The 26,708-nt window shown below is 42.3% G+C and overlaps 1 protein-coding gene across 2 annotated transcripts; it reads right to left on the reverse strand.

Moving 5' to 3' along the window:
- Positions 1–56: 56 nt before the first annotated feature.
- LOC109903496 (metal regulatory transcription factor 1-like) lies at positions 57–24,615 on the reverse strand. 2 transcript variants are annotated; one of them, XM_020500250.2, is made up of 11 exons: positions 24,042–24,615; positions 21,145–21,654; positions 13,001–13,239; positions 12,475–12,606; positions 12,297–12,376; positions 7,906–8,039; positions 5,976–6,050; positions 3,807–3,864; positions 2,941–3,695; positions 1,308–1,377; positions 57–1,045 (listed from the first exon to the last, which is right to left on the reverse strand). In XM_020500250.2, exons 2-11 carry the CDS (start codon positions 21,610–21,612, stop codon positions 762–764), a joined length of 2,295 nt encoding a protein of 764 aa, XP_020355839.1. In that variant the 5' UTR covers positions 21,613–21,654; positions 24,042–24,615; the 3' UTR covers positions 57–761. The 2 variants fall into 2 exon arrangements, with proteins under 2 accessions (XP_020355839.1, XP_020355840.1); XM_020500251.2 differs by having other exon boundaries at positions 12,303–12,376; positions 24,042–24,245.
- Positions 24,616–26,708: the final 2,093 nt, after the last annotated feature.

Genomic DNA, 26,708 nt, shown 5'->3' on the forward strand with positions numbered 1-26,708 from the left:
CCTCCCCCTGATCAACATGGCAGTAAGTAAATAAACAGTAAACAGATGACATTACATAGAAAATGAAATGTTAAATATTGTTATATTTTGAACATTCAAGAAAAACTCAAAATGTGTTCTTTGCCAGGTTAGTTTGCTCGTGTCTAAATACACTATATTGTTATAGCAGCATTTACAACATCTCCAGATCATTTGCAGGTTCATAATGAAATGGAACGGATACATGACGCACACCATCCCAGAACATTTTGCATTTCACACACATTTGACAGAAACTGCAATGCCAAGTACTGCATGGGGAGTGATGTTCCCCGTGCAGCGCGTTTTCTTTCTGCGCCATCAAAAATAAATGTCACCCTTAACGTTTCCAGCGGGACTAGATGTAAAGTGGAATATTGCTACAGAGGATTAGTGCTTGAGTCAAATGTTTTCCACACTACACTCAGCGGCCAGCCACTGTTCTAGCCCAACTCATCATTGAACGCTACCAGACATGTCATAAATCAAAATAAAACACTGTAGATAACCTGCATTGACCTGATCTACACTGAAATGCAGCATTTGATTGCTTTCTACCCTCAGCAACTAGTATGGGGTTACGGTTGGTTAAGGTTATGAGGACAGGGTAGGGAGACCTGATCCTGAACTAGGTATTAACAACAGAAAGAGTTAAGTACACAGTACAGTGCATATAAGATGTCTCAGGTGGATAAGTAACAGGAACAGTTTCTTCACTATCAAAAGGTTGACTTTAATTTTTATCAGAGAGGTACAGGTGGAGGTGGAGGTTGAGGCTCCTGCGGTGGAGGGGGCTGGGGTGGTGGGTCCTGGGGTTGATGGGGCTGTGGTGGTGGGTCCTGGGTTGATAGGTCCTGGGGCTGCTTGACCTGGGCACCAGAGGGTTCACCAGTAGGTTGACAACCAGTCTGTTTCTCTGTGTCTGATGCTGTGCTGCCGTCTCTGCAGGGGCACCGACACTGGCATGACTCTCCCTGTCTGATGACGATGACAGGCAGACGCAGGCCTAGCTGTTGCAGAGCTGTCCCTAGAACACAAGACAGAGGGCACGTCAAATAAAGGTTTTAAAAAGTCATACAGCCATAAAAATTGTACAGTGCAATAACCTCACAGGTACGGTCTTGTAGCTAGCATTTCAATATCTACAGCACTGCAACTGATAATGTTAAGCGATCAAATTCATTGAAATTATCCAAATGTAGAATACTAGTGTAAAAAGCACACTTAAATACATCAGAGGTTAATATCGGTAAATACAACAAAGTAAAAGATGAATCTCAGTAAATGACCTGTGTTCCCTCCCATAGGTATTGCTGTGGTGAAATAGAGCTTCTCCTGTGTCGAGCCACTGTGTTGTTGCTGAAATACAACAGGACAAGAGAAGACAGCATGTTCAGCATATGATTAACAGAATATCAATGCCTCGTGGCTAAAAAGAGGAATAGTTTCATTAAAACAACTGATGGTCAATGAACAGCTGGACTGGTTGAGATCCAGCAGGCCAGTGATTGGACAGTCCCTCTCCATATCCTGATGAAAGGGACAGTGATTGGACGACCCTCTCCATATTCTAATTAGCTGTCTTTACTGCACTCCAGGTTTCAATAAATCATCTAGAATAATGACACCAATAAATACCGACAATACTTACAACAAAAAGATAAATTCATAAAACATTTGCCTATAAAAACATGAAGGAATGTGATATTATTAGACCAACATCTGCTAGCAAACCTAAATGTATTATTGTTATATATATATATATATATATATATATATATTATATTGTATTATAACAGCTAATAGGTTTGCTAGCAGATGTTAGTCTAATAATATCACATTCCTTCATGTTTATTTATATATCTATATATATATATATATATATACACACAAAAGTATGTGGACACCCCTTCAAGTTAGTGGATTCGACTATTTCAGCCACACACACATAAGCTCACAGAACGGGACTGGCGAATGCGGAAACGTTTAGCGCGAAAAATCGTCTGTCCTCGGTTGCAACACACTCACTACCGAGTTCCAAATTGCCTCTGGAAGCAACGTCAGCACAAGAACTGTTCATCTGGAGCTTCGTGGAATGGGTTTCCATGGCCGAGCTGCCGCACACAAGCCTAAGATCAACATGTGCAATGCCAAGCGTCGTCTGGCTTGGTGTAAAGCTCGCCACTATTGGACTCTGGAGCAGTGGAAACGCAATCTCTGGAGTGATGAATCACGCTTCACCATCTGGCAGTACGACGGACTAATCTAGGTTTTGCGGATGCCATGAGAACGCTACCTGCCTCAATGCATAGTGCCAACAGTTTGGTGGAGGAAGAATAATGGTCTGGGGCTGGTTTTCATGGTTCGGGCTAGGCCCCTTAGTTCCAGTGAAGGGAAATGTTAATGATACAGCATACAATGACATTCTAGATGATTCTGTGCTTCCAACTTTGTGGCAACAGTTTGGAGAGGCCCTTTCCTGTTTCAGCATGACAATGCCCCGTGGACAAAGCGAAGTCCATACAGAAATGGTTTGTCGAGATCGGTGTGGAATAACTTGACTGGTCTGCACAGAGCCCTGACCTCAACCCCATCGAACACCTTTGGGATGAATAGGAAAGCCGACTGCGAGCCAGGCCTAATTGCCTAACATCAGTGCCCGATCTCACAAATGCTCTTGTGGCTGAATGGAAGCAAGTCCCCGCAGCAAAATTCCAACATCTAGTGGGAAGCCTTCCCAGAAGAGTGGAGGCTGTTATAGCAGCAAAGGGGGGACCAGCTCCATACTAATGCCCATGAATTTGGAATGAGATGTTCGACGAGCAGGTGTCCACATACCTTTGGTCATGTAGTGTAGCGTATAACGGGCCTAACTTGTAATAATTATAATAACGTATTAGTAACTTGTTAACGATGACTTACTAATAGCTGTGTCTGTGTGTCCCGCTGCCTCTGGTCATTGACACTGTTAAACAGCCACTGGAGGTTCTGTGTGGACAAGGTCAGGGGCTGGAGGGTACTCTGGGCAGGGACAGTAGGAGGAGCAAAGTGCCCCAGGGAAAGGGGTGGTAGTGGGGCCTGGATGAAGGAGCTGGGGGGTGGAGGGTATGGGCCTGGTTGCGAATAGATGGAAGGCGTCTCAGCTGGCTGTAGTAGTAGACTCTGGGTGGAGCATGGTTGTGAATGGAGGGTGGTGGTTGGCTCTAGTAGGAGGCTCTGGGTGGAGCCTGGTTGTGAATGGAGGGTGGTGGTTGGCTCTAGTAGGAGGCGCTGGGTGGAGCCTGGTTGTGAATGGAGGGTGATGGTTGGCTCTAGTCGTAGGCTCTGCTGTGGAAGGAGGCTCTCGTTGGTTGGCTGTGGTAGTAGGCTCTGATTGGAGCTAGGTTGGTAATAGACGGATGTGGCTGGCTGTTGTAATAGGCTCTGGTTGGACAGCTGTTCTGGATTCACATCATGTTTAGTTATTTCACTGATCATGGGAGAGACAGCGACAGGAACTGGACAGGATTCACCAGGGGTGAGGACAGCGACGGGCTGGGGTACAGGACAGGGTTCACCAGGGAGAGAGTCAGAGGGGGTAGGACAGGTAGAGATAAAACAGGGAGATGCTTCTGGGAGCACCACGGTTGGAGATGGGTTCTCCAAACTACATGAGGGCACTGCCAACGACGACACACCTGGAGAAAATAGGGGAGAGGAAATAAGGGGTTTGAAGGGCTAAACAGGAGACAAGTCATTTAGACGACAAAGCACTGGTGATGTTCACCACTACATAGTGCAGTACTCACCCTGTGTCTGGGGCTTGTCTTGAAATAGCAACTCAAACATCAGATCCAGGGCATCAGACTGCCACAGGGACAAGACAGCAGCAGAGTAACGTTAGAAAAGCCAGCCTACAGTTGCCTTGACCAACACATATACAGTGCATTCGGAAAGTATTAAGACCTTGACTTTGTACACATTTTGTTACATTACAGCCTTAGTCTAAAATGTAGTAAATAATTTAGTTCCCTCATTAATCTACCCACAATACCGCATAATGACAAAGTGAAAACATTAAAAAAATTAAACATCAAAAATAGAAATTCGAAATACCTTATTTACATACAATAGCAATCAACAGTTTGGACACACCTACTCATTTAAGGATTTTTCTTTATTTTTTACTATTTTCTACATAATAATAGTAGAAGACATCAAAGCTATAAAATAACACATATGGAGTCAAGTAGTAACCAAAAAAGTGTTAAACAAATCATAATATATTTTATTTTTGAGATTCTTCAAAGAAGCCACCCTTTGACGTAATCATAGCTTTGCACACTCTTAGCATTCTCTCAACCAGTTTCATGAGGAATTCTTTTCCAACAGTCTTGAATGAGTTCCCACATAAGCTAAGCACTTGTTGGCTGCTTTTCCTTCACTCTGCGGCCGAACTCATCCCAAACCATCTACATTGGGTTGAGGTTGGGTGATTGTGTAGGCCAGGTCATCTGATGCAGCACTCCATCACTCTCCTTCTTGGTCAAATAGTCCTAACACAGCCTGGAGGTGTGATTGGTCATTGTCCTGTTGAAAAACAAGTGATAGTCCCACTAAGCGCAAACTAGATGGGATGGCATATCACTGCAGAATGCCATGCTGGTTAAGTGTGACTTGAATTTGAAATAAATCACAGACAATATCACCAGCAAAGCACCCGCACACCATCACACCACCTCCTCCATGCTTCACGTTGGGAACCACACATGCAGAGATCATCTGTTCACCTACTCTGCATCTCACAAAGACATGCAGTTGTAACCAAAAATCTCAGATTTGTATTCATCAGACCAAAGGACAGATTTCCACCAGTCTAATGTCCATTGCTCCTGTTTCTTGGCCCAAGCAAGTCTATTTTTCTTCTTATTGGTGTCCTTTAGTCGTGGTTTCTTTAAAGCAATTCAACCATGAAATCCTGATTCACACAGTCTCCTCTGAACAGTTGATGTTGAGATGGTGTCTGTTATTTGAACTCTGAAACATTTATTTGAGCTGTAATCTCAGGTGCAGTTAACTCTAATGAACTTATCCTCTGGATCTTCTGTTCCTGTGGCGGTCCTCATGAGAGCCAGTTTCATCATAGCTCTTGATGGTTATTGCGACTGCACTTGAAGAAACTTTAAATGTTTTTGACATTTTCCAGGCTGACTGACATTCATGTCTTTGCTTATTTGAGCTGTTCTTGCCATAATATGGACTAGGCCTTTTACCAAATAGGGCTATCTTCTGTATACCGCCTCTACCTTGTCACAACACAACTGATTGGCTCAAACACATTAAGAAGGAAAGAAATTCCACAAATTAACTTTTAATAAGGCCCACATGTTAATTGAAATGCATTCCAGGTGACTACCTCATGAATCTAAATGAGAGAATGCCAAGTGTGTGCAAATCTGTCATCAAGGAAAATGGTGGCTAGTTTGAAGAATCTGAAATATAAAATAAATGTTGATTTGATTAACACTTTTTTTGGTTACTACATGAGTGTTATTTCATAGTTTTGATGTCTTCATTATTATTCTACAATGTACAAAAAAGGTACAAATAAAAACACTGGAATAAGTAGGTGTGTCCAAACTTTTGACTTGCACAGTAAGTCATTATGGAGATTTTTGTATTTATCTTTTCATCCATTAGAATAAGGCTGGGAAAAGTCAAGGGGTCTGAATACTTTCCGAAGGCACTGTATAGTACGTCTTAGTTACCATATTATATTTACATTACCATACACTATGAACAACATTGATATGTATAGTTAGCCCAGAGACATGGCTGTGGTCTCTAATAACTATATAGCCAATAGCATAGTGCTAACTGTATACATGTCTTTAAGACATATTGAATGGTGATATATTGATTCAGACTCAGTGTGTGATATTGAAAATGTGGAAAGAAAGAGGTACAAAATGACTTACATTATTTTCTCTGAGCTGAGAATCAGTGGAAATCAGGCTCATATCACTGAGACATGGGGAACGAGGGTTCAAATCCTGTGTTTCAAAACATGATTATTGATTTATTATAAGAGGGGATTAGAGATAACCGCAAGTTGAGAACAGATTTAAACTGAAGAAAAATAGAGCTAATGTATTGATTGTATTGATATTGGATCAGTAATAGACATGACACATACAGTGCCTTGTAAAAGCATTCACCCCCCTTGGCGTTTTCCTATTTTGTTGCATTACAACCTGTAACTTAAATGGATTTTTATTTGGATTTCATGTAATGGATATACACAAAATAGTCCAAATTGGTGAAGTGAAATGAAAAAAATTACTTGTTTAAAATAAAAATAAATTTGAAAAAGCCTGGAAAAGTGGTGTATTCACCACCTTTGCTATGAAGCCCCTAAATAAGATCTGGTGCAACCAATTACCTTCAGAAGTCACATACTTAGTTAAATAGATTGCACCTGTGTGCAATCTAAGTGTCACATGATCTCAGTATATATACACTTGTTCTGTAAGGTCCCAGAGTCTGCAACACTACTAAGCAAGGTGCACCACCAAGCAAGCAGCACCATGAAGACCAAAGAGCACTATGAAGACCAAGGAGCTCTCCAAACAGGTCAGGGACAAAGTTGTGGAGTACAGATCAGGGTTGGGTTATAAAAAAATATCCGAAACTTTGAACATAAATCCATTATTAAAAAATTGAAAGAATATGGCACCAAAACAAACCTGCCAAGACAGGGCCGCCCACCAAAACTCACGGACCAGGCAAGGAGGGAATTAATCATAGAGGCAACAAAGAAACCAAAGATAACCCTGAAGGACATGCAAAGCTCCACAGCGGAGATTGGAGTATCTGTCCATATGACCACTTCAAGCCGAACACTCCACAGAGCTGTGGTTTACGAAAGAGTGTCAAGAAAAAAAAGCCATTGCTTAAAGTAAAGAATAAGCAAACATGTTTGTGGTTCGCCAAAAGGCATGTGGGAAACTCCCCAAACATATGGAAGAAGGTACTCTGGTCAGATGAGACTAAAATGTAGCTTTTTGGCCATCAAGGAAAACGCTATGTCTGGCGCAAACCCAACACCTCTCATCACCCCGAGAACGGCATCCCCACAGTGAAGCATGGTGGTTGCAGCATCATGCGGTGGGGTTGTTTTTCCATCGGCAGGGACTGGAAAACTGGTCAGAATTTAAGGAATGATGGATGGCGCTAAATACAGGGAAATTCTTGAGGGAAACCTATTTCAGTCTTCCAGAGATTTGAGACTGGGATGGAGGTTCACTTTCCAGCAGGACAATGACCCTAAGCATACTGCTAAAGCAACACTCGAGTGGTTTAAGGGGAAACATTTAAATGCCTTGGAATGTCCTAGTCAAAGCCCAGACCTCAATCCAATTGAGAATGTGTGGTATGACTTAAAGATTGCTGTACACCAGCAGAACCCATCCAACTTGAAGGAGCTGAAGCAGTTTTGCCTTGAAGAATGGGAAAAATCCCAGTGGCTAGATGTGCCAAGCTTCTAGAGACATACTCCAAGATACTTGCAGCTGTAATTGCTGCAAAAGGTAGCTCTACAAAGTATTGACTTTGAGGGGTGAATAGTTAAGCACGCTACAAGTTTTCAGTTTTTGTGTCTTATTTCTTGTTTGTTTCACAAGAAAAAATATGTTGCATCTTCAAAGTGGTAGGCATGTTGTGTAAATCAAATGATACAAACCCCCCAAAAATCCATTTGAATTCTAGGTTGTAAGGCAACAAAATAGGAAAAATGCCAAGGGGGGTGAATACTTTCGCAAGCCACTTTATGAGACAGAAACAGATTAAATGTATCATTGTTAAAACATCATTAAGTGACATTTTCAGTCACATGGTGGGAGGACTCACCTCTGAGAGAGAGTGGCTGTCAGTGATGTCAGCCGACGCTCCAGGGTTATGACCTTTGATGTTGTCTCTAAGGTTGTTGGAGGAGCTTAGGGAGATATCACCGTCTGTGTCCACCTGAAGGAGGGGTGGCTCGCCTAGGAGAAATAACACACACACACACACACATTACTTTTATTGGTCTCTCTTATACAGCAGCCGACCTTGTTGCTTCCAGACCCATAATTTGAGAAATAGTCCCAGCTTGGAGATAGAAAGGTAATTTGCATCCACAACTCTTAGCCTCATGGTTGAATGTGAGAGGATATAGAAATAGTGTCAGCAATATACAACTCCATGCATAATGACAAGGAACATTAGTTACATGACTATGGTGAAGTAGACTTGTTAGTGCCTTGAGGCCTGTGTTTTTGGGGAAAAGGGCAAGGAGGTTCAAGCCACTAACGTTGTCTGAGAAACAAGCACGCACAGACAAGCAGTTCTGCATCTTACAGATGGAAACTTTCAGTGGGAAGCCAACCAAACAGCTGACTATGTATCCTCAGCCTCTGAAATCAATGTGAGTTCACAGATGTCTCCATGCATTCACAGATCACATGCAATGGTTAACTAAAGAGACCCCATCTGATACTCATAGCTCCTCAGAGGGAGAAAGAGTTTGTTGGGTTCTCTGGTATCAGAGGAACAGGCTAGAAAGACAAATGACAGACAGTGTTATAGTCAGAATGGAGTGTGAGAAGAAACAAGTATGTATGTGTGTGTATATTTGATGTGTGTGTGTCTGACGTGTGTATATTTGATGTGAGTGTGTGTATTTGATGTGTGTGTGTGTGTGTATATTTGATGTGTGCGTGTGTGTGTGTGAGAGAGAGTGAGAGAGCCAGGGCCCCAGAGGAAGCAGCAGTATTAATAGCTGTGTTCTTCACCACAACAACAGCAGCAGCAATCAGACTTGGGTTCAAATAGTTTTTGAATTACTACAAATACATGAGCGTTTTCTTGAGTCTGGCTGAAGCGCCCAGATTGATGGGGTTTGGACTTTTGGAACTGTTTGTGTGTGTGTGTCATTATGCACAGTCAGTGTTGTCAATGGGTAGTGTCTCTACTCTACATTCCATACCATAGCATGTATCTGCTACATTGAAGCCATCCTCTTATGTGTGTGTGATCTCAGCACTCTGCTGGATGTGGATAAATAGGCTCACCAGGATTCACTGACAGGGTGTTAGGAGAATAAATGGGCCAATAAGAATCTGGGGAGATGAGCGGTTCTAAGGCCTATCTACTGGGCTGAAATAAACTCTGATGTATTCAACACACACACACAGTAGAGGAAGCCATACTCCATTAGGAATACTCAATAAAGCGTAGCGGGAGGAAAGAGAAGTGCTACAACGTATTGTTGTATCTGAATCTCTGGAAAAACGGTTTTCAACTCTTCCTAGTCTTACTTCAAAATAAACAGGGTTTGAGCTAAAGGAGCATGCTATTGTTAAGGGAATGTTTATCTATAATGACTAATTATGTATACATTTCAATCAGGATGTACTAATCAGAATACTATTATGTACTAATCAGAATACTAAATGTTACTGTATATGTATGAATTTTCTTATCTGATCCCAGTACTGAAAATAATGTGTGTGAATTTTTTTTATTTTTTTATTTATTTTTTTATTTCACCTTTATTTAACCAGGTAGGCTAGTTGAGAACAAGTTCTCATTTGCAACTGCGACCTGGCCAAGATAAAGCATAGCAGTGTGAGCATACAACAAAGAGTTACACATGGAGTAAACAATTAACAAGTCAATAACACAGTAGAAAACGAAGGGGGGGTCTATATACAATGTGTGCAAAAGGCATGAGGAGGTAGGCAAATAATTACAATTTTGCAGATTAACACTGGAGTGATAAAAGATCAGATGGTCATGTACAGGTAGAGATATTGGTGTGCAGAAGAGCAGAAAAGTAAATAAATAAAAACAGTACGGGGATGAGGTAGGTGAAAAGGGTGGGCTATTTACCAATAGACTATGTACAGCTGCAGCGATCGGTTAGCTGCTCAGATAGCTGATGTTTGAAGTTGGTGAGGGAGATGAAAGTCTCCAACTTCAGCGATTTTTGCAATTCGTTCCAGTCACAGGCAGCAGAGTACTGGAACGAAAGGCGGCCAAATGAGGTGTTGGCTTTAGGGATGATCAGTGAGATACACCTGCTGGAGCGCGTGCTACGGATGGGTGTTGCCATCGTGACCAGTGAGCTGAGATAAGGCGGAGCTTTACCTAGCATAGACTTGTAGATGACCTGGAGCCAGTGGGTCTGGCGACGAATATGTAGCGAGGGCCAGCCGACTAGAGCATACAAGTCGCAGTGGTGGGTAGTATAAGGTGCTTTAGTGACAAAACGGATGGCACTGTGATAGACTGCATCCAGTTTGCTGAGTAGAGTGTTGGAAGCCATTTTGTAGATGACATCGCCGAAGTCGAGGATCGGTAGGATAGTCAGTTTTACTAGGGTAAGCTTGGCGGCTTGAGTGAAGGAGGCTTTGTTGCGGAATAGAAAGCCGACTCTTGATTTGATTTTCGATTGGAGATGTTTGATATGAGTCTGGAAGGAGAGTTTGCAGTCTAGCCAGACACCTAGGTACTTATAGACGTCCACATATTCTAGGTCGGAACCATCCAGGGTGGTGATGCTAGTCGGGCATGCAGGTGCAGGCAGCGACCGGTTGAAAAGCATGCATTTGGTTTTACTAGCGTTTAAGAGCAGTTGGAGGCCACGGAAGGAGTGTTGTATGGCATTGAAGCTTGTTTGGAGGTTAGATAGCACAGTGTCCAAAGACGGGCCGAAAGTATATAGAATGGTGTCGTCTGCGTAGAGGTGGATCAGGGAATCGCCCGCAGCAAGAGCAACATCATTGATATACACAGAGAAAAGAGTCGGCCCGAGAATTGAACCCTGTGGCACCCCCATAGAGACTGCCAGAGGACCGGACAGCATGCCCTCCGATTTGACACACTGAACTCTGTCTGCAAAGTAATTGGTGAACCAGGCAAGGCAGTCATCCGAAAAACCGAGGCTACTGAGTCTGCCGATAAGAATATGGTGATTGACAGAGTCGAAAGCCTTGGCGAGGTCGATGAAGACGGCTGCACAGTACTGTCTTTTATCGATGGCGGTTATGATGTCGTTTAGTACCTTGAGTGTGGCTGAGGTGCACCCATGACCGGCTCGGAAACCAGATTGCACAGCGGAGAAGGTACGGTGGGATTCGAGATGGTCAGTGACCTGTTTGTTGACTTGGCTTTCGAAGACCTTAGATAGGCAGGGCAGGATGGATATAGGTCTGTAACAGTTTGGGTCCAGGGTGTCTCCCCCTTTGAAGAGGGGGATGACTGCGGCAGCTTTCCAATCCTTGGGGATCTCAGACGAGATGAAAGAGAGGTTGAACAGGCTGGTAATAGGGGTTGCGACAATGGTGGCAGATAGTTTCAGAAATAGAGGGTCCAGATTGTCAAGCCCAGCTGATTTGTACGGGTCCAGGTTTTGCAGCTCTTTCAGAACATCTGCTATCTGGATTTGGGTAAAGGAGAACCTGGAGAGGCTTGGGCGAGGAGCTGCGGGGGGGGCGGAGCTGTTGGCCGAGGTTGAAGTAGCCAGGCGGAAGGCATGGCCAGCCGTTGAGAAATGCTTATTGAAGTTTTCGATAATCATGGATTTATCAGTGGTGACCGTGTTACCTAGCCTCAGTGCAGTGGGCAGCTGGGAGGAGGTGCTCTTGTTCTCCATGGACTTCACAGTGTCCCAGAACTTTTTGGAGTTGGAGCTACAGGATGCAAACTTCTGCCTGAAGAAGCTGGCCTTAGCTTTCCTGACTGACTGCGTGTATTGGTTCCGGACTTCCCTGAACAGTTGCATATCACGGGGACTATTCGATGCTATTGCAGTCCGCCACAGGTGAATGTGGTCAAGAGTTTAGTAACAATGACGGTCTGTTCCTTGGTACAAATGAATCAGACTGGATAGAATGCTTATCTACACAAGAAAACCTTGACTCGTAAATGATATTAAATTGGTAGGGAGACGGATGTGGGAAGGCTTGAGACACAGCCTTGGTACTGGAACGGAGATGGCACGGGGTAGTGTTAGAACTAATGACGTCATTTTCAGTTTATAACCTGTGGTAACCTGTATTGTGGCAGTACTCTTTTGAATAAAGGCTGTTACTTGACTTTAAGACCGGGGCACTGTCCATTCCTATAAAATAAGGGTCTTACAAATTCTTATGAATTGACAGAGTGTTTAATTTGAATTGGGAATTAAAACAGAGGAATGAAATTCCTTCAACAGCTATGTATCCTCACTCTCTCCCCACAATTCCTGTTATACACACCTGTACCTGTGTGTCCCAGGAAGTGTGTTTGGAGATGGTCACTAGAGGTGAAAGTCTTGTAACAGCCAGGATTATCACACCTGGGGAGAAAACACAAAATTTGGTGATTTGTGCCCATTTATGCATTCGTTCATGCATTCATTTGTTCATTCAACCCACTGAAAACTTGTGAGCTCACCTGAAGGGCTTCTCCTTGGAGTGTGTCCGGATGTGTTTCCTCAGGTCACTCAGGGTGGTGAAGTACTTGGTGCATCCATCTGACTCACAGTTAAACGTGTTCCCTGTGTGCAGTCTCTGATGGGCTTTTAGCCTGCACATCAACACAATCACAATAGATGGAACTGACACGGCTGATGTTTGCAGTTCAGCACACCAACAGATAGTCACAGAGCTGTGGCTTTACTTGGGGTCAACATACCAAAGGCCACTAGGATATGTTCATTAACTTTGAGGTCAGGGGGTCAGGAGAGTGCCGAACTTATGAAACATCATCACGTGACACTTATCTTGATCCATGGCAGGAAGACTACCCCCTTTAATTTGATTTGATTACAATTGTTTGACTACGATTGCTTTCAGTTGACAATTTTGGTGACAGTGGGCCTGGAAATAATCTATTAAGAAAATGTGTGGGGAGGCAAGACAGCTAAATTGGAGTACCTGCTCTGCCTATTCAATGGTTTTGGAAAACGCTTCACCCTTACCTATACAGTGTGTTGTAGGCCTTCTCACAGCCCTGTTGATCACATTCGAAGGGTTTCTCCTTGGTGTGAACGCGGATGTGGATCTTCAGACTGTAGGAGGTGAGGAAGGCCTTGTCACAGCCCAACTGGTTGCAGACAAATGTGTACTCTCCTCTGTGTCTCTTCTGGTGGGTCCGCAGGTTCCCTGCTGTGCTGTAGGTACGAGTACAGTCCTTGTATAGACACTGGTAACGCTTCACCTGCAGAACAGACAGTTTATATAACAACTCTTTGCCTATGTCGAAAAGATGGAACACCGCCACATACATAAAGATACGCTTAACATGTAGGAAGTGTTCATGGCAATTACCGGTACATAACACTTGACAAGCATTACATCAAGTCTGGAAATTAATTAGCTGTATTGGTTTATATGAGAAGATTGAAGTGCACATGTATGAATGAGACCTAATTAGCTTCACAGAAAGAGAACCAAGAGGCTGTAGAGCATAGAGAGCAGTGAAATATTCCTCTCATCTCGACATCTGCCGAGAACTTGAGATAATGACTCATTGGTTCTGGATGGGAGAGGCTGATGAGGGAAAACAGAAGCTTCAGAGCTAGCTCCCGGGAAGACCCAATTTCACCGCCCCAAACCAATCCCCTCTCCTGTCTCTTCCTCTCACTCTCACATAATGGCTGGGACATTAAGAACACCTGCTCTTTCCATGACAGACTGAACAGGTGAATCCAGGTGAAAGCTATGCTCCCTTATTGATATAACTTGTTAAATCCACATCAAATCAGTGTAAATTAAGTGGAGGAGACAGGTTAAAGAATGATTTTTAAGCCTTGAGACATTGATTGTGTATTTGTGGTATTCAGAGTGTGAGTAGGCAAGACAAAAAAATGTAAGTGCCTTTGAACAGAGTACGGTAGTAGGTGCCAGGCACACCGGTTTGTGTCAAGAACTGCAACGCTGCTGGGGTTTTCACACTCAACAGTTTCCTGTGTGTATCAAGAATGGTCCACCAACCAAAGAACATCAAGGGGGGGGTTCAACTCAATATTAGGAAGGTGTTCCTAATGTTTGGTATAATCAGTGTATGTGAATGAGCAACGGCGCCTCTCCTCCTCAAAACCACAATACCAGGAGTGTGTTTTCCGGACACAGAACAAAATTACAACAAATATTATGGTTAAACTCAAATACAGTAATTGATTTCAATATATATATATATATATATATATAATTGTGAAAAATTATACAAATGGCATAATCCTTGTAAATTATATCATAAATAGGACTGGTGGAATTATGTCACAAACAATTAACAAAAATAGATGGACATTTTCGCTCTATCCAAAATTACAACCAACTGATTGCAGCATTACCGCAAAAGTGGAGGAGGCAAGTAGAAAGGGGAGAAAGTAAGGAACTTGTCTGTCGTCCCTGCATTAAAGACCAAAATCGGTTAAAGACAATTGTGATAAATAAAAAAAGTATACCAGTTTCATTTAAGGATTAAAAAAATGACAACCGATTCCATGGCACATTGTTTATGAACTGATACACAAAACACCAGATTCAAAGGGTCAATTTTTTCCAATTAAAATGATAATACAACATTCTTGCAACCAATATAATGTTATATACAGTGCATTCGGAAAGTATTCAGACCCCTTGACTTTTTCCAAATGTTGTTACGTTACAGCCTTATTCTAAAATTAATAAAATAGATTTTGTGTAAGCACAATACCCTATAATGACAAAGGAAAAACAGTTTTTTAGAATATTTAGCAAATTTATAAAATAAAAACACAGAAATATTACATTTACATACTTATTCAGACCCTGTACTCAGTACTTTGTTGAAGCACCTTAGGCAGCGATTACAGCCTCGAGTCTTCTTGGGTATGACGCAAGAAGCTTGGCACACCTGTATTTGGGGAGTTTCTCCCATTCTTCTCTGCAGATCCTCTCAAGCTCTGTCAGGTTGGATGGGGAGCGTCGCTGCACAGCTATTTTCAGGTCTCTCCAGAGATATTCGATTGTGTTCAACTCCGGGTTCTGGCTGGGCCACTCAAGGACATTGAGAGACTTGTCCCCAAGCCACTCCTGCGTTGTCTTGGCTGTGTGCTTAGGGTCGTTGTCCTGTTGGAAGGTGAACCTTTGCCCTAGTCTGAGATCCTGAGTACTCTGGAGCAGGTATTTATCAAGGATCTCTGTACTTTTCTCCGTCATCTTTCCCTTGATCCTGACTAGTATCCCTGCTGCTGAAAAACATCCCCACAGCATGATGCTGCCACCACCATGCTTCACCGTAGGAATGGTGCCAGGTTCCCTCCAAACGTGACACTACGCATTGATTCCAAAGAGTTCAATCTTAGTTTCATCAGACCAGATAATCTTGTTTCTCGTTGTCTGTGAGTCTTTAGGTGCCTTTTGGCAAACTCCAAGCGGGCTGTCATGTGCCTTTTACTGAGAAGTGGCTTCCATCTGGCCACTCTACCATAAAGGCCTGATTGGTGGAGTGCTGCAAAGATGGTTGTCCTTCTGGAAGGTTCTCCCATCTCTGCAGAGGAACTCTTGTCAGAGTGACCATCGGGTTCTTGGTCATCCTCTGACCAAGGCCCTTCGCCCCGATTGCTCAGTTTGGCTGGGCAGCCAGTTCTAGGAAGAGTGTTGATGGTTCCAAACTTCTTCCATTTAAGAATGATGCCACTGTTCTTGGGACCCTTCAATGCTGCAGCAATTTGTTGGTACAGTTCCCCAGATCTGTGCCTCGACACAATCCTGTTTCGGAGCTCTACGGACAATTTCTTCGACCTCATGGCTTGGTTTTTGCTCTGACATGCACTGTCAACTGTGGGACCTTATATGTCCAATTAATTTAATTGACCATAGGTGGACTCCAATCAAGTTTTAGAAACATCTCAAGGATGATCATTGGAAACAGGATGCAAATGAGCTCAATTTCGAGTCTCGTAGCAAAGGGTCTGAATACTTACGTAAATAAGGTATTTAAAAAAATTAAAAATGTGTTAAACTTTCTAAAAACCTGTTATTTCTTTGTCATTATGGGGTATTGTGTATAGATTGATGATGAAAAAATGTATTTAATACATTTTAGAATAAGGCTGTAAAGTAACAAACGTGGAAAAAGTCAAGGGGTCTGAATACTTTCCCAATGCACTGTATATGGGGGATACAACCATCCCAGCTCTGCAGATTTTGCTGCAAAAAGACAGAATCATTATATCACTTGTTTTGGTACTGCCCATATGTAGCTTGTTTTTGGTCGCAGGCATAGCCGCTGGAAGTATATACAGTGCCTTGCGAAAGTATTCGGCCCCCTTGAACTTTGCAACCTTTTGCCACATTTCAGGCTTCAAACATAAAGATATAAAACAGTTTTTTTTTGTGAAGAATCAACAAGTGGGACACAATCATGAAGTGGAACGACATTTATTGGATATTTCAAACTTTTTTAACAAATCAAAAACTGAAAAATTGGGCGTACAAAATTATTCAGCCCCCTTAAGTTAATACTTTGTAGCGCCACCTTTTGCTGCGATTACAGCTGTAAGTCGCTTGGGGTATGTCTCTATCAGTTTTGCACATCGAGAGACTGACATTTTTTCCCATTCCTCCTTGCAAAACAGCTCGAGCTCAGTGAGGTTGGATGGAGAGCATTTGTGAACAGCAGTTTTCAGTTCTTTCCACAGATTCTCGATTGGTTTCAGGTCTGGACTTTGACTTGGCCATTCTAACACCTGGATATGTTTATTTTTGAACCATTCCATTGTAGATTTTGCTTTATGTTTTGGATCATTGTCTTGTTGGAAGACAAATCTCCGTCCCAGTCTCAGGTCTTTTGCAGACTCCATCAGGTTTTCTTCCAGAATGGTCCTGTATTTGGCTCCATCCATCTTCCCATCAATTTTAACCATCTTCCCTGTCCCTGCTGAAGAAAAGCAGGCCCAAACCATGATGCTGCCACCACCATGTTTGACAGTGGGGATGGTGTGTTCAGGGTGATGCGCTGTGTTGCTTTTACGCCAAACATAACATTTTGCATTGTTGCCAAAAAGTTCAATTTTGGTTTCATCTGACCAGAGCACCTTCTTCCACATGTTTGGTGTGTCTCCCAGGTGGCTTGTGGCAAACTTTAAACGATATTTTTAAGAAATGGCTTTCTTCTTGCCACTCTTCCATAAAGGCCAGATTTGTGCAATATACGACTGATTGTTGTCCTATGGACAGAGTCTCCCACCTCAGCTGTAGATCTCTGCAGTTCATCCAGAGTGATCATGGGCCTCTTGGCTACATCTCTGATCAGTCTTCTCCTTGTATGAGCTGAAGGTTTAGAGGGACGGCCAGGTCTTGGTAGATTTGCAGTGCTCTGATACTCCTTCCATTTCAATATTATCGCTTGCACAGTGCTCCTTGGGATGTTTAAAGCTTGGGAAATCTTTTTGTATCCAAATCCGGCTTTAAACTTCTTCACAACAGTATCTCGGACCTGCCTGGTGTGTTCCTTGTTCTTCATGATGCTCTCTGCGCTTTTAACAGACCTCTGAGAATATCACAGTGCAGGTGCATTTATACGGAGACTTGATTACACACAGGTGGATTGTATTTATCATCATTAGTCATTTAGGTCAACATTGGATCATTCAGAGATCCTCACTGAACTTCTGGAGAGAGTTTGCTGCACTGAAAGTAAAGGGGCTGAAAAATTTTGCACGCCCAATTTTTCAGTTTTTGATTTGTTCAAAAAGTTTGAAATATCCAATAAATGTCGTTCCACTTCATGATTGTGTCCCACTTGTTGTTGATTCTTCACAAAAAAAAACAGTTTTATATCTTTATGTTTGAAGCCTGAAATGTGGCAAAAGGTCGCAAAGTTCAAGGGGGCCGAATACTTTCGCAAGGCACTGTAGTTTGGAAGTGCTGCAAATATTTTTTTATTGTATTTTCAAGGGGGGTGCTGAAAAAATATTTTTTCCAGCGCTACAGGATGCTATATCGGTCCACTAATACAGCACCATTAAAGTGGAACTAACAGCATTTTAGCAACTTGAAATCATATTAAAATCTGTACATATACTCCACAGGAAGAATATGACACCTTTTAAACATTAATCAAGCACTTAGATATGGTCATTTTCACATTTTCATAAATTCTTAGAATGTTTGGGAATTACTTATGCTAACGCATTTGTGAAAATTCTACAGCAATATAGAGCGGGAAAGTGGCCGTGCATTTGGACAATTAATAGACACTATGTTACGACTCCTACCGAAGGTGGTTCCTCTTCCTGTTCGGGCGGCGCTCGGCGGGCGTCGTCACCGGTCTACTAGCTGCCACCGATCCCTTTTCTCTTTTCTGTTCGTTTTGTCTTATTGGTTTCTTATTATTGGTGCCTTGTTAAAAGTTAATTGTGGAATTTCTTTCCTTCTTAATGTGTTTGAGGCAATCAGTTGTGTTGTGACAAGGTAGGGTTGGTATACAGAAGATAGCCCTATTTGGTAAAAGATCAAGTCCATATTATGGCAAGAACAGCTCAAATAAACAAAGAGAAATGACAGTCCATCATTATTTTAAGACATGAAGGTCACTCAAAAAGGAACATTTCAAGAACTTTGAACGTTTTCTTCATGCTCTATGATGAAACTGGCTCTCATGAGGATCGCCACAGGAAAAGAAGACACAGAGTTACCTCTGCTGAAGAAGATTAGTTCATTCGAGTTACCAGCCTCAAAAATTGCAGCCCAAATAAAGGCTTCACAGAGTTCAAGTAACAGACACATCTCAACATCAACTGTTCAGAAGAGACCGTGTGAATTTTATTTAACCGGTTAGGCCAGTTGAGAACAAGTTCTCATTTATAACTGCGACCTGGCCAAGATAAAGCAAAGCAGTGTGACAAAAACAACAGAGTTACAAACAAACGTACAGTCAATATCACAATAGAAAAAATACATGTACAGTGTGTGCAAATGTAGAAGGGGTAAGAGGGGTAAGGCAATAAATAGACCATAGAGGCAAAATTACAATTTAGCATTAACACTGGAGTGATAGATGTGAATCAGTCCTTCTTGGTAGAAATGTTGCAAAGAAACAACAACTAAAGGACACCAATAATAAGAAGAGGCTTGCTTGGGCCAAGAAACACGAGCAATGGACAATAGACTGGTGGAAATCTGTCCTTTGGTCTGATGAGTTCAAATTTCAGATTTTTGGTTCCAACCGCCAGGTTTTTGTGAGACGCAGAGTAGGTGAACGGATGATCTCCGCATTTGTGGCTCCCACCATGAAGCATGGAGGAGAAGGTGTGATGGCGTGTTGGTGCTTTGCTGGTGACACTGTCTGTAATTTATTTAGAATTCAAGGCACACTTAACCAGCAAGGTCACCCCAGCATTCTGCAGCAATACGCCATCCCATCTGGTTCACGCCTAGTGGTACTATCATTTGTTTTTCAACAGGACAATGACCCATCACACCTCCAGGCTTTGTAAGGGCTATTTGACCAAGGAGAGGGATGTAGTGCTGCATCAGATGACGTGGCCTCCACAATCACTCGACCTCAACCCAATAAAGATGGTTTGGGATGAGTTGGACCGCAGAGTGAAGGAAAAGAAGCCAACAAGTGCTCAGCATATGTGGGAACTCCTTCAAGACTGTTGAAAAAACATTCCAGGTGAAGCTGGTTGAGAGAATGCCAAGAGTGTGCAAAGCTGTCATCAAGGCAAAGGGTGGCTACTTTGATAAATCTAAAATATATTTAGATTTGTTTAACCCTTTTTTGGTTAAAACTTCTGAGGGCTGCAATCCCGTTAACGGGATTGATATGACAACAGCCAGTGAAAGTGCAGAGCACCAAATTCAAACAGAAATCTCATAATTAAAATTCCTCAAACATACATGTATCTTATACCATTTTAAAAGGTAATCTTGTTGTAAATCCCACCAAAGTGTCCGATTTCAAATAGGCTTTACAGCAAAAGCACCACAAACAATTATGTTAGGTCAGAGCCAAGCCGCAGAAAAACACAGCCATTTTTCCAGCCAAAGAGAGGAGTCACAAAAAGCACAAATAGAGATAAAATGAATCACTAACCTTTGATGATCTTCATCAGATGACACTCATAGGACTTCATGTTACACAATACATGTATGTTTTGTTAGATAAAGTGCATATTTATATCAAAAAATCTCAGTATACATGTTCACTAGTTCCAAAAACATCCAGTGATATTGCAGAGAGCCACATCATTTGACAGAAATACACATTATAAATGTCTATGAAAATACAATTGTTAGACATGGAAATATAGATACACTTCTCCTTGATGCAACCGCTGTGTCAGATTTCAAAAAAGCTTTACGGAAAAAGCAAACCATGCAATAATCTGAGTACAGCTTTCAGACAACAATGCAGCCAAAAAGATATCCGCCATATTGGGTGGTCAACATTAGTAATAAATAGCATTATAAATATTCACTTACCTTTGATGATCTTCATCAGAATGCACTCCCAGGAACCCCAGTTCCACATTAAATGTTTGATTTGTTCGATAATGTCCATCATTTTTGTCCAAAGAGCTACTTTTGTTAGCACGTTTGGTAAACAAATCCAAAGTCATGAAGCGCGTTCCCTAGTTGCAGACGAAATGTCAAAAAGTTCCGTTACTGTCCATAGAAACATGTCAAACGATGTATGGAATCAATCTTTAGGATGTTTTCAACATAAAACTTAAATAATATTCCAACCGGAGAATTCCTTTGTCTTCAGAAAAGCAAAGGAACGCAGCTAACTCTCATGTGAAATGCGCGTGACCAGCTCGTGACTGCTGGCAGACCTCTGACTCATTCCTCTCTCATTCGGTCCCACTTCACAGTACAATCCTCAAACAAGTTTCTAAAGACGGTTGACATCTAGTGGAAGCCTTAGGAAGTGCAACATAACCAATATCCCACTGTGTATTCAATAGGGGCTGGGTTCTACAATATCTACAATATTAAAGCTGATCTACCCCATACATTTATTTGATTTGAACTGTCTTATGTGACCAACTATGGTTGAAACGGGTTGCCTTGGCATTAGCTCAAGGAGCTAACACAAGTCTTCAGGTCTTTGGATATAAAGGCTTACCTCGCTGTGGTGGGTATCTGGGCACTCAGAGTGTAGTGTGATGGTGGCCCCCTGGATGTGCCGGGGCATGGGTGTGGAACCAGGGTTGATGGTGAACTGGATCTGGTCCTGGGAGATGGTGTGGTGGATGTACCCCTGTGACATGGCCTCCCAGTGGTCTTCCAGACCTCCACGGTCCTCCGTCTCAAATCCCTCATCTAGATACATCATCAGGTCCTCTTCTTCCTCTTTATTGTCAGTTGTAGAACCCACAGGGTCTTGCTCAATCATCACGGTAGTTCTATCGTACACTGTGTCCAGACTGTGCACCCCAGAGTCCAATGGAGAGGGCAGCAGTAACCTGTCCCATTGGTCCCAGTTGACAGTAACCATCTTCGTGGACACATTGTCCTCTTCAACCTCACGACTTGTCTTGTCCACCTCTTCCTCAAAGAGCATGGTCTCATTGGATTGGACATTCATCCTCATGCATGGTAACAAAGGTGCACACACACACTAACTGGTTTGCCACTGAAAGGAGAGAGGAAGAGGGGAGAAAATGTATCAATCAGTTATATTTGTATATTATTACCCTTATTTATTACTTTCACCTGTATACTTTTAGGCTCTCACTTAATTTAATAAAAATACAAATTGTAAAACATTCAAAAAGTTATCCTTTTCAGATAAAACTATACTAAATATATTCACATCACCAAATAACAGTTTTAAACACACTGTTTTGAAAAAAAAGGTCTACAGTAGCCTCAACAGCACTCTGTAGGGTAGCACCGTGGTGTAGCTGGAGGACAGCAAGCTTCCGTCCTCCTCTGGGTACACTGACTTCAATACAAAACCTAGGAGGCTCATGGTTCTCACCCCCTTCCATACACTTAGACAGTAATTATGACAACTTCCAGAGGACGTTCTCCAACATATCAGAGCTCTTGCAGCATGAACTGCCATGTTATCCACTCAAAGGATCAGAGAATTATTCTAGTACTGAAAGCATAAACTACAGCTAGCTAGCACTGCAGTGCTTAACATGTGGTGAGTAGTTGATTCAAAAAGAGAGAAAGACAATAGTTGAACAGTTTTGAACAAATGAATTTATTCCAAAATGAAGGAGAAGCAAGAAAGATTTCATAATATTTTTTCATTTTCATTTTTACTGCTAGCAAATGCAGCTAGCTAGTGTAACCTACTCAAACAGCCTGCTCAAACAGAGTGATGCTATGTTTGCTATGCTGGCTGTGACTAGCCAACACAACATTGGAACTCTTCCAAGTCAAGGTATTGTGGCAGATAGCAGGGAGAGGTGAGGGGAGTGGTGATTGAAGGAAGATATCTTGCAGCCCGCTGACTCCACCCCCGAGCCTTATATGGACTTCTTGTCCCAAGGAGGCAAGCCGGTGGATCATTAAGCCATTGAGAGCTTGGGGATAAAAGAAGAAGCGGGCTGCACAAAGAGCGAGAGGGCTGAGAGGGAAACGCGTGTTATGGAGAGTGTGAGAAGCGGGAGAATTCTCCTGTACGATTACCCGTTGTGAACTTGTTACTGGATCCCCCCCTTTTCCCACCGTGTGCAAATATCCCTAATAAATTCCCCATTTGCATTCTTGTTGTGCTCCCTGTACGTGTTTGGTTATTGAACTTGGTGACGTGGAAACCCTACACTCTTGAGCCTGCTACAGTGTGCTTTTGGTTTTCTTAATTTATTGCCACCGGGGCCTGCCGGTGTAAGTGTTGTGTTGGCTCCCGAGTGACGCAGCAGTCTAAGGCACTGCATCTCAGTGCTAGAGGCGTCCCTACAGACACCCTGGTTCGATTCCAGGCTGTATCACAACCGACCATGAATGGGTGGCGCACAATTGGCTCAGTGTTGTCTGGGTTTGGCTGGGGTAGGCCGTCATTGTAAATAAGAACATGTTCTTAACCGACTTGCCTAGTTAAATAAAGGTTAAAATAAAGATTATCTTAAAGTGTTAAACTGCTTAATGACTACTGCATTAGTTCTATTAGCTATGTTGACTATGACATTACCATAGCTAATATGGTGACTATGTAGGCTGTTGTGTTGTGCATTGAAGTCCAAAAGCGAAGGGGAAAGGTGAGAGGAGGGGAGTGCATAGATGCGAGAAGGAATACAATGTGGCTGCTATGAAAGTGAACCGTGAATACGTGGGATTCATTCAGTCGATTTTGTTGAAAAACCTTTCTTAAACGGAAGCAAATGGAACGGGGATAAACATACCTGAATTTGTCCAATAAAAAAAAGTATTTGCAACTGTTGGACTAATGTTTACACCCTAGATTGCTAGATGCAGGCAAGAGTGTGCAAGGCGTTATTGAATGTGTCACTGTCTGTACATTCGTCACTGTCAGTCTCCTCATAATTCTCTCCACCTGTGTGCACCTACCCTGTAAACGTTCATTCATAGGCTAGGTTGTAGCCATGATGGGTATAGGGAAAATTAGAGAATCGTGTAGTAGCCTAAACCTATCGATGTTACACTGAACTGGGTGAACGGAATATGAATGACAGTCATCCAATGTGCTGTAATAGAAATAAGGCCATGCTCATGAAAAGTAAAAATCGTCCTCCCTCATCTTAAACAGCACCGACCGCCACTGGTAACATTAACCAATCAAGTAACAGTAACCAATCATGAGAAATACATACGCATATTATTTTTTCACATAAAAATGAGAAACATACTATTGGTTAAACGTACTTTTGGTTAAACAGTTTGAAACAACAGTAGCCTAATACAAAGTCAACGACGTTCTTGACATTCCTCGGTGAGCTCTAGCTATCATCAAAACTATTTTACTTGTTGCTAACGTTACTAGCACTCACCCAGCAGGCGCAACACATAAATGTTGCCATGTTTCAATAACAATTCCAAACTACTCACCATTTTGAAAGTTCACCACGTAAATGCAGTCAAGAACAACTACAAGGTCATCCAAGTATTTATAAAATGTCTTCTGCTTTGTTTACCCGGATTCAATCAGCAATTCCTCCGTTGTTACACTGTTGCAACATCGTAGTTACCCTAGCAGCCTACTTATCCAGCTTCCTCTTTCCGCCCAGAATTAACTCACTCAACCGTGAAATAAACTACTAGGTAACTGCCAAAAGAAAGGAAACACCAACATGAGCCACCACAGCCAGCCACCACGAGCCAGAACAGCTTCAAGGCAGGCACCCTGGCATAGATTCTACAAGTGCTTGGAACTCTATTGGACGGATGCGGCACCATTCTTCCACGAGCAAATCCATAACTTGATGTTTTGTTAATGGAAACCCCTGTCTCAGGTAACGCTCCATAATCTCCCGTAAGTGTTCAATTGGGTTGAGATCTGGTGACTGAGATAGCCATGGCAAATGGTTTACGTCGTTTTTATGCTCATCAAACCATTCAGTTACCACTTGTGCCCCGTGGATGGGTGCATTGTCACCCTATAGCCGGTGGCATAGCCATGGTAGTCAAAATGATTGCCTGCCCAGCAATATATACATGACCCTAAGCATGATGGGATGTGAATTGCTTAATTAACTCACGAACGAACCACAACGGTGTGGAAGCACCTGGTTTCAATATACTTTGTATCCCTCATTTCCTCAAGTGTTTCTATTATTCTGGCAGTTACCTGTACAGCCATAGCTCTGGGATAGAAGTGTGCTACAGCGCCATCTTGTGAATATAAATTATTTCTGACCACTACTCTAACAGGCTTTTAAAGGTTTAGCCAAAGCTACACTGCACACCTTCTGAAATACCTATTTTTGTAAACCTGACAGTGATATAATCCTGATGAAATACGTAGAAATATAAGGATCAACATAGTTGAGGTATGAGTTTAATTGTCTGAGTAGAAATAATTGTGAACAGTAGTTGGTCCATAGATAGTTTGTTTTAGGCCTACCTATCCCCTGGCAGTAACCCCCACAACTGAACAGCCCACTCAAACCCATGACCCCCCCATAAAGGAAAAACATGTTTTATTTTCACAATACCTAATATTCACAGGTTAAGAAAACATGAAAGAACTAATGACAATCAAGCAGTGGATCTGACAAACCTGAAATATGCATATTGGAAAGTGATTATACTGTCACAGGAAGGTTAGTAGATTACCGAGTAGACTGCCCAGTCGAGTTACACTCAGGGCCAGTAGGGAGAGACTCTCCAGGCCTAAGCAGGCAGAGTTGACAGGCATGTTTAGAGAACCGTCAAGTCTGAGACAGGAGATAGACCAGGCCTCACAGCACTCCTGGTGGCATTGGTACGAGTTAAAGGGAGAGCACTTAGTACTCTGTCTGCAGTCTCTGAAGCATCCAGCATGCCACACCACCATTGTGTGTAGATTGCTGAGGAAAATGTTCTATTTAATCCATTTTAGAACAAGACTGTAATGTAACAAATGAGGAAAAAGTCAAGGGATCTGAAAACTTTCCGAAGGCACTGTATTATATTCCAGGTGACCTGGCTTGAGGATTTCTTGAGCTGTGGGATGGTGTATCAGTTGTGTTAACAAGCAGCAGCAGTAGAATCATCATCAATAACAGCAGTAGTTGAATCATCATCATTATCCCCATCAATAGCAGTGATCATCAGCAGCAGACTAATCATCAACAATACTTCATCCATTAACAGTTTAGTTTCAGACTACTGACATGGTGATAACCAAGTATATTGACATTGCATGTTAAAGACAAATTCGTTTTGAAAGCGATAATAGGAATGCTCAACACATCCTCCACGGACTTCTTATGCATGTGGCATTTTATACCAATGCAGCTAAATGTTTTACAATACCTCACCTGCAAAGTAATTCAAAGGATCTTAGAGAGCGCTATGCAGCTTGAACACTCTGTAAAATACAGAACACAATTGTTCTTGTACCTTATTCCTGTCAAAGCAGCATTTACAGTCATGCTTCCCATGTTAGATATGGTGGATTGTACAGCAGCTGTAGTAGACTGTGTATTATAAACAATAATAACTGATGAAGAAAAAAAGACACAAGGATCAGCAATATGCAAACAGTGAACATTTGGTCCCATGTTTTTTTTTTTTTTTTTTTTTTACAAATGTGTGTAAATTGATTCACCTTTATCTTTGCCTAAGAGCATGAAGTTAGTTTAGTACTCAGTTTGGTTCATATTGGAGGCAGTGGCGCCTTGATCATCAATGTCTTTGCCATCGTCTAGTCTTGAGTAAGAAACAGTGGCTTGAAAGTCATTGGGGTCATGTCTGTCGGCCTGTGCCAGGATGTTGACGTCAGAGTAACTGTTCCCCTTCTCTGTTGTGGGGAAGACATCATCTGCATCATAGCCCTGAATAGACAGATAGGGAGGTTGTTTTTGTGATGGGCCTTAAGAGTCTTTGTCAGTCTTGACTTTGGGGAATTCTTCATTACTGACATCTTCATTACGGTTTCCATTGTTCTGAGATGTTGGTAGAACATCTGTTATGTCGTGGTAAATCAAGCTACACTCACTCTGAGATGTAGCGAAGACATCTGTAATCAAATATATTTATAAAGCCCTTTTTACATCAGCCGATGTCAAAGTG

This window comes from Oncorhynchus kisutch, linkage group LG14 (assembly GCF_002021735.2).
Source record: "Oncorhynchus kisutch isolate 150728-3 linkage group LG14, Okis_V2, whole genome shotgun sequence".
Lineage (NCBI taxonomy): Eukaryota > Metazoa > Chordata > Actinopteri > Salmoniformes > Salmonidae > Oncorhynchus > Oncorhynchus kisutch.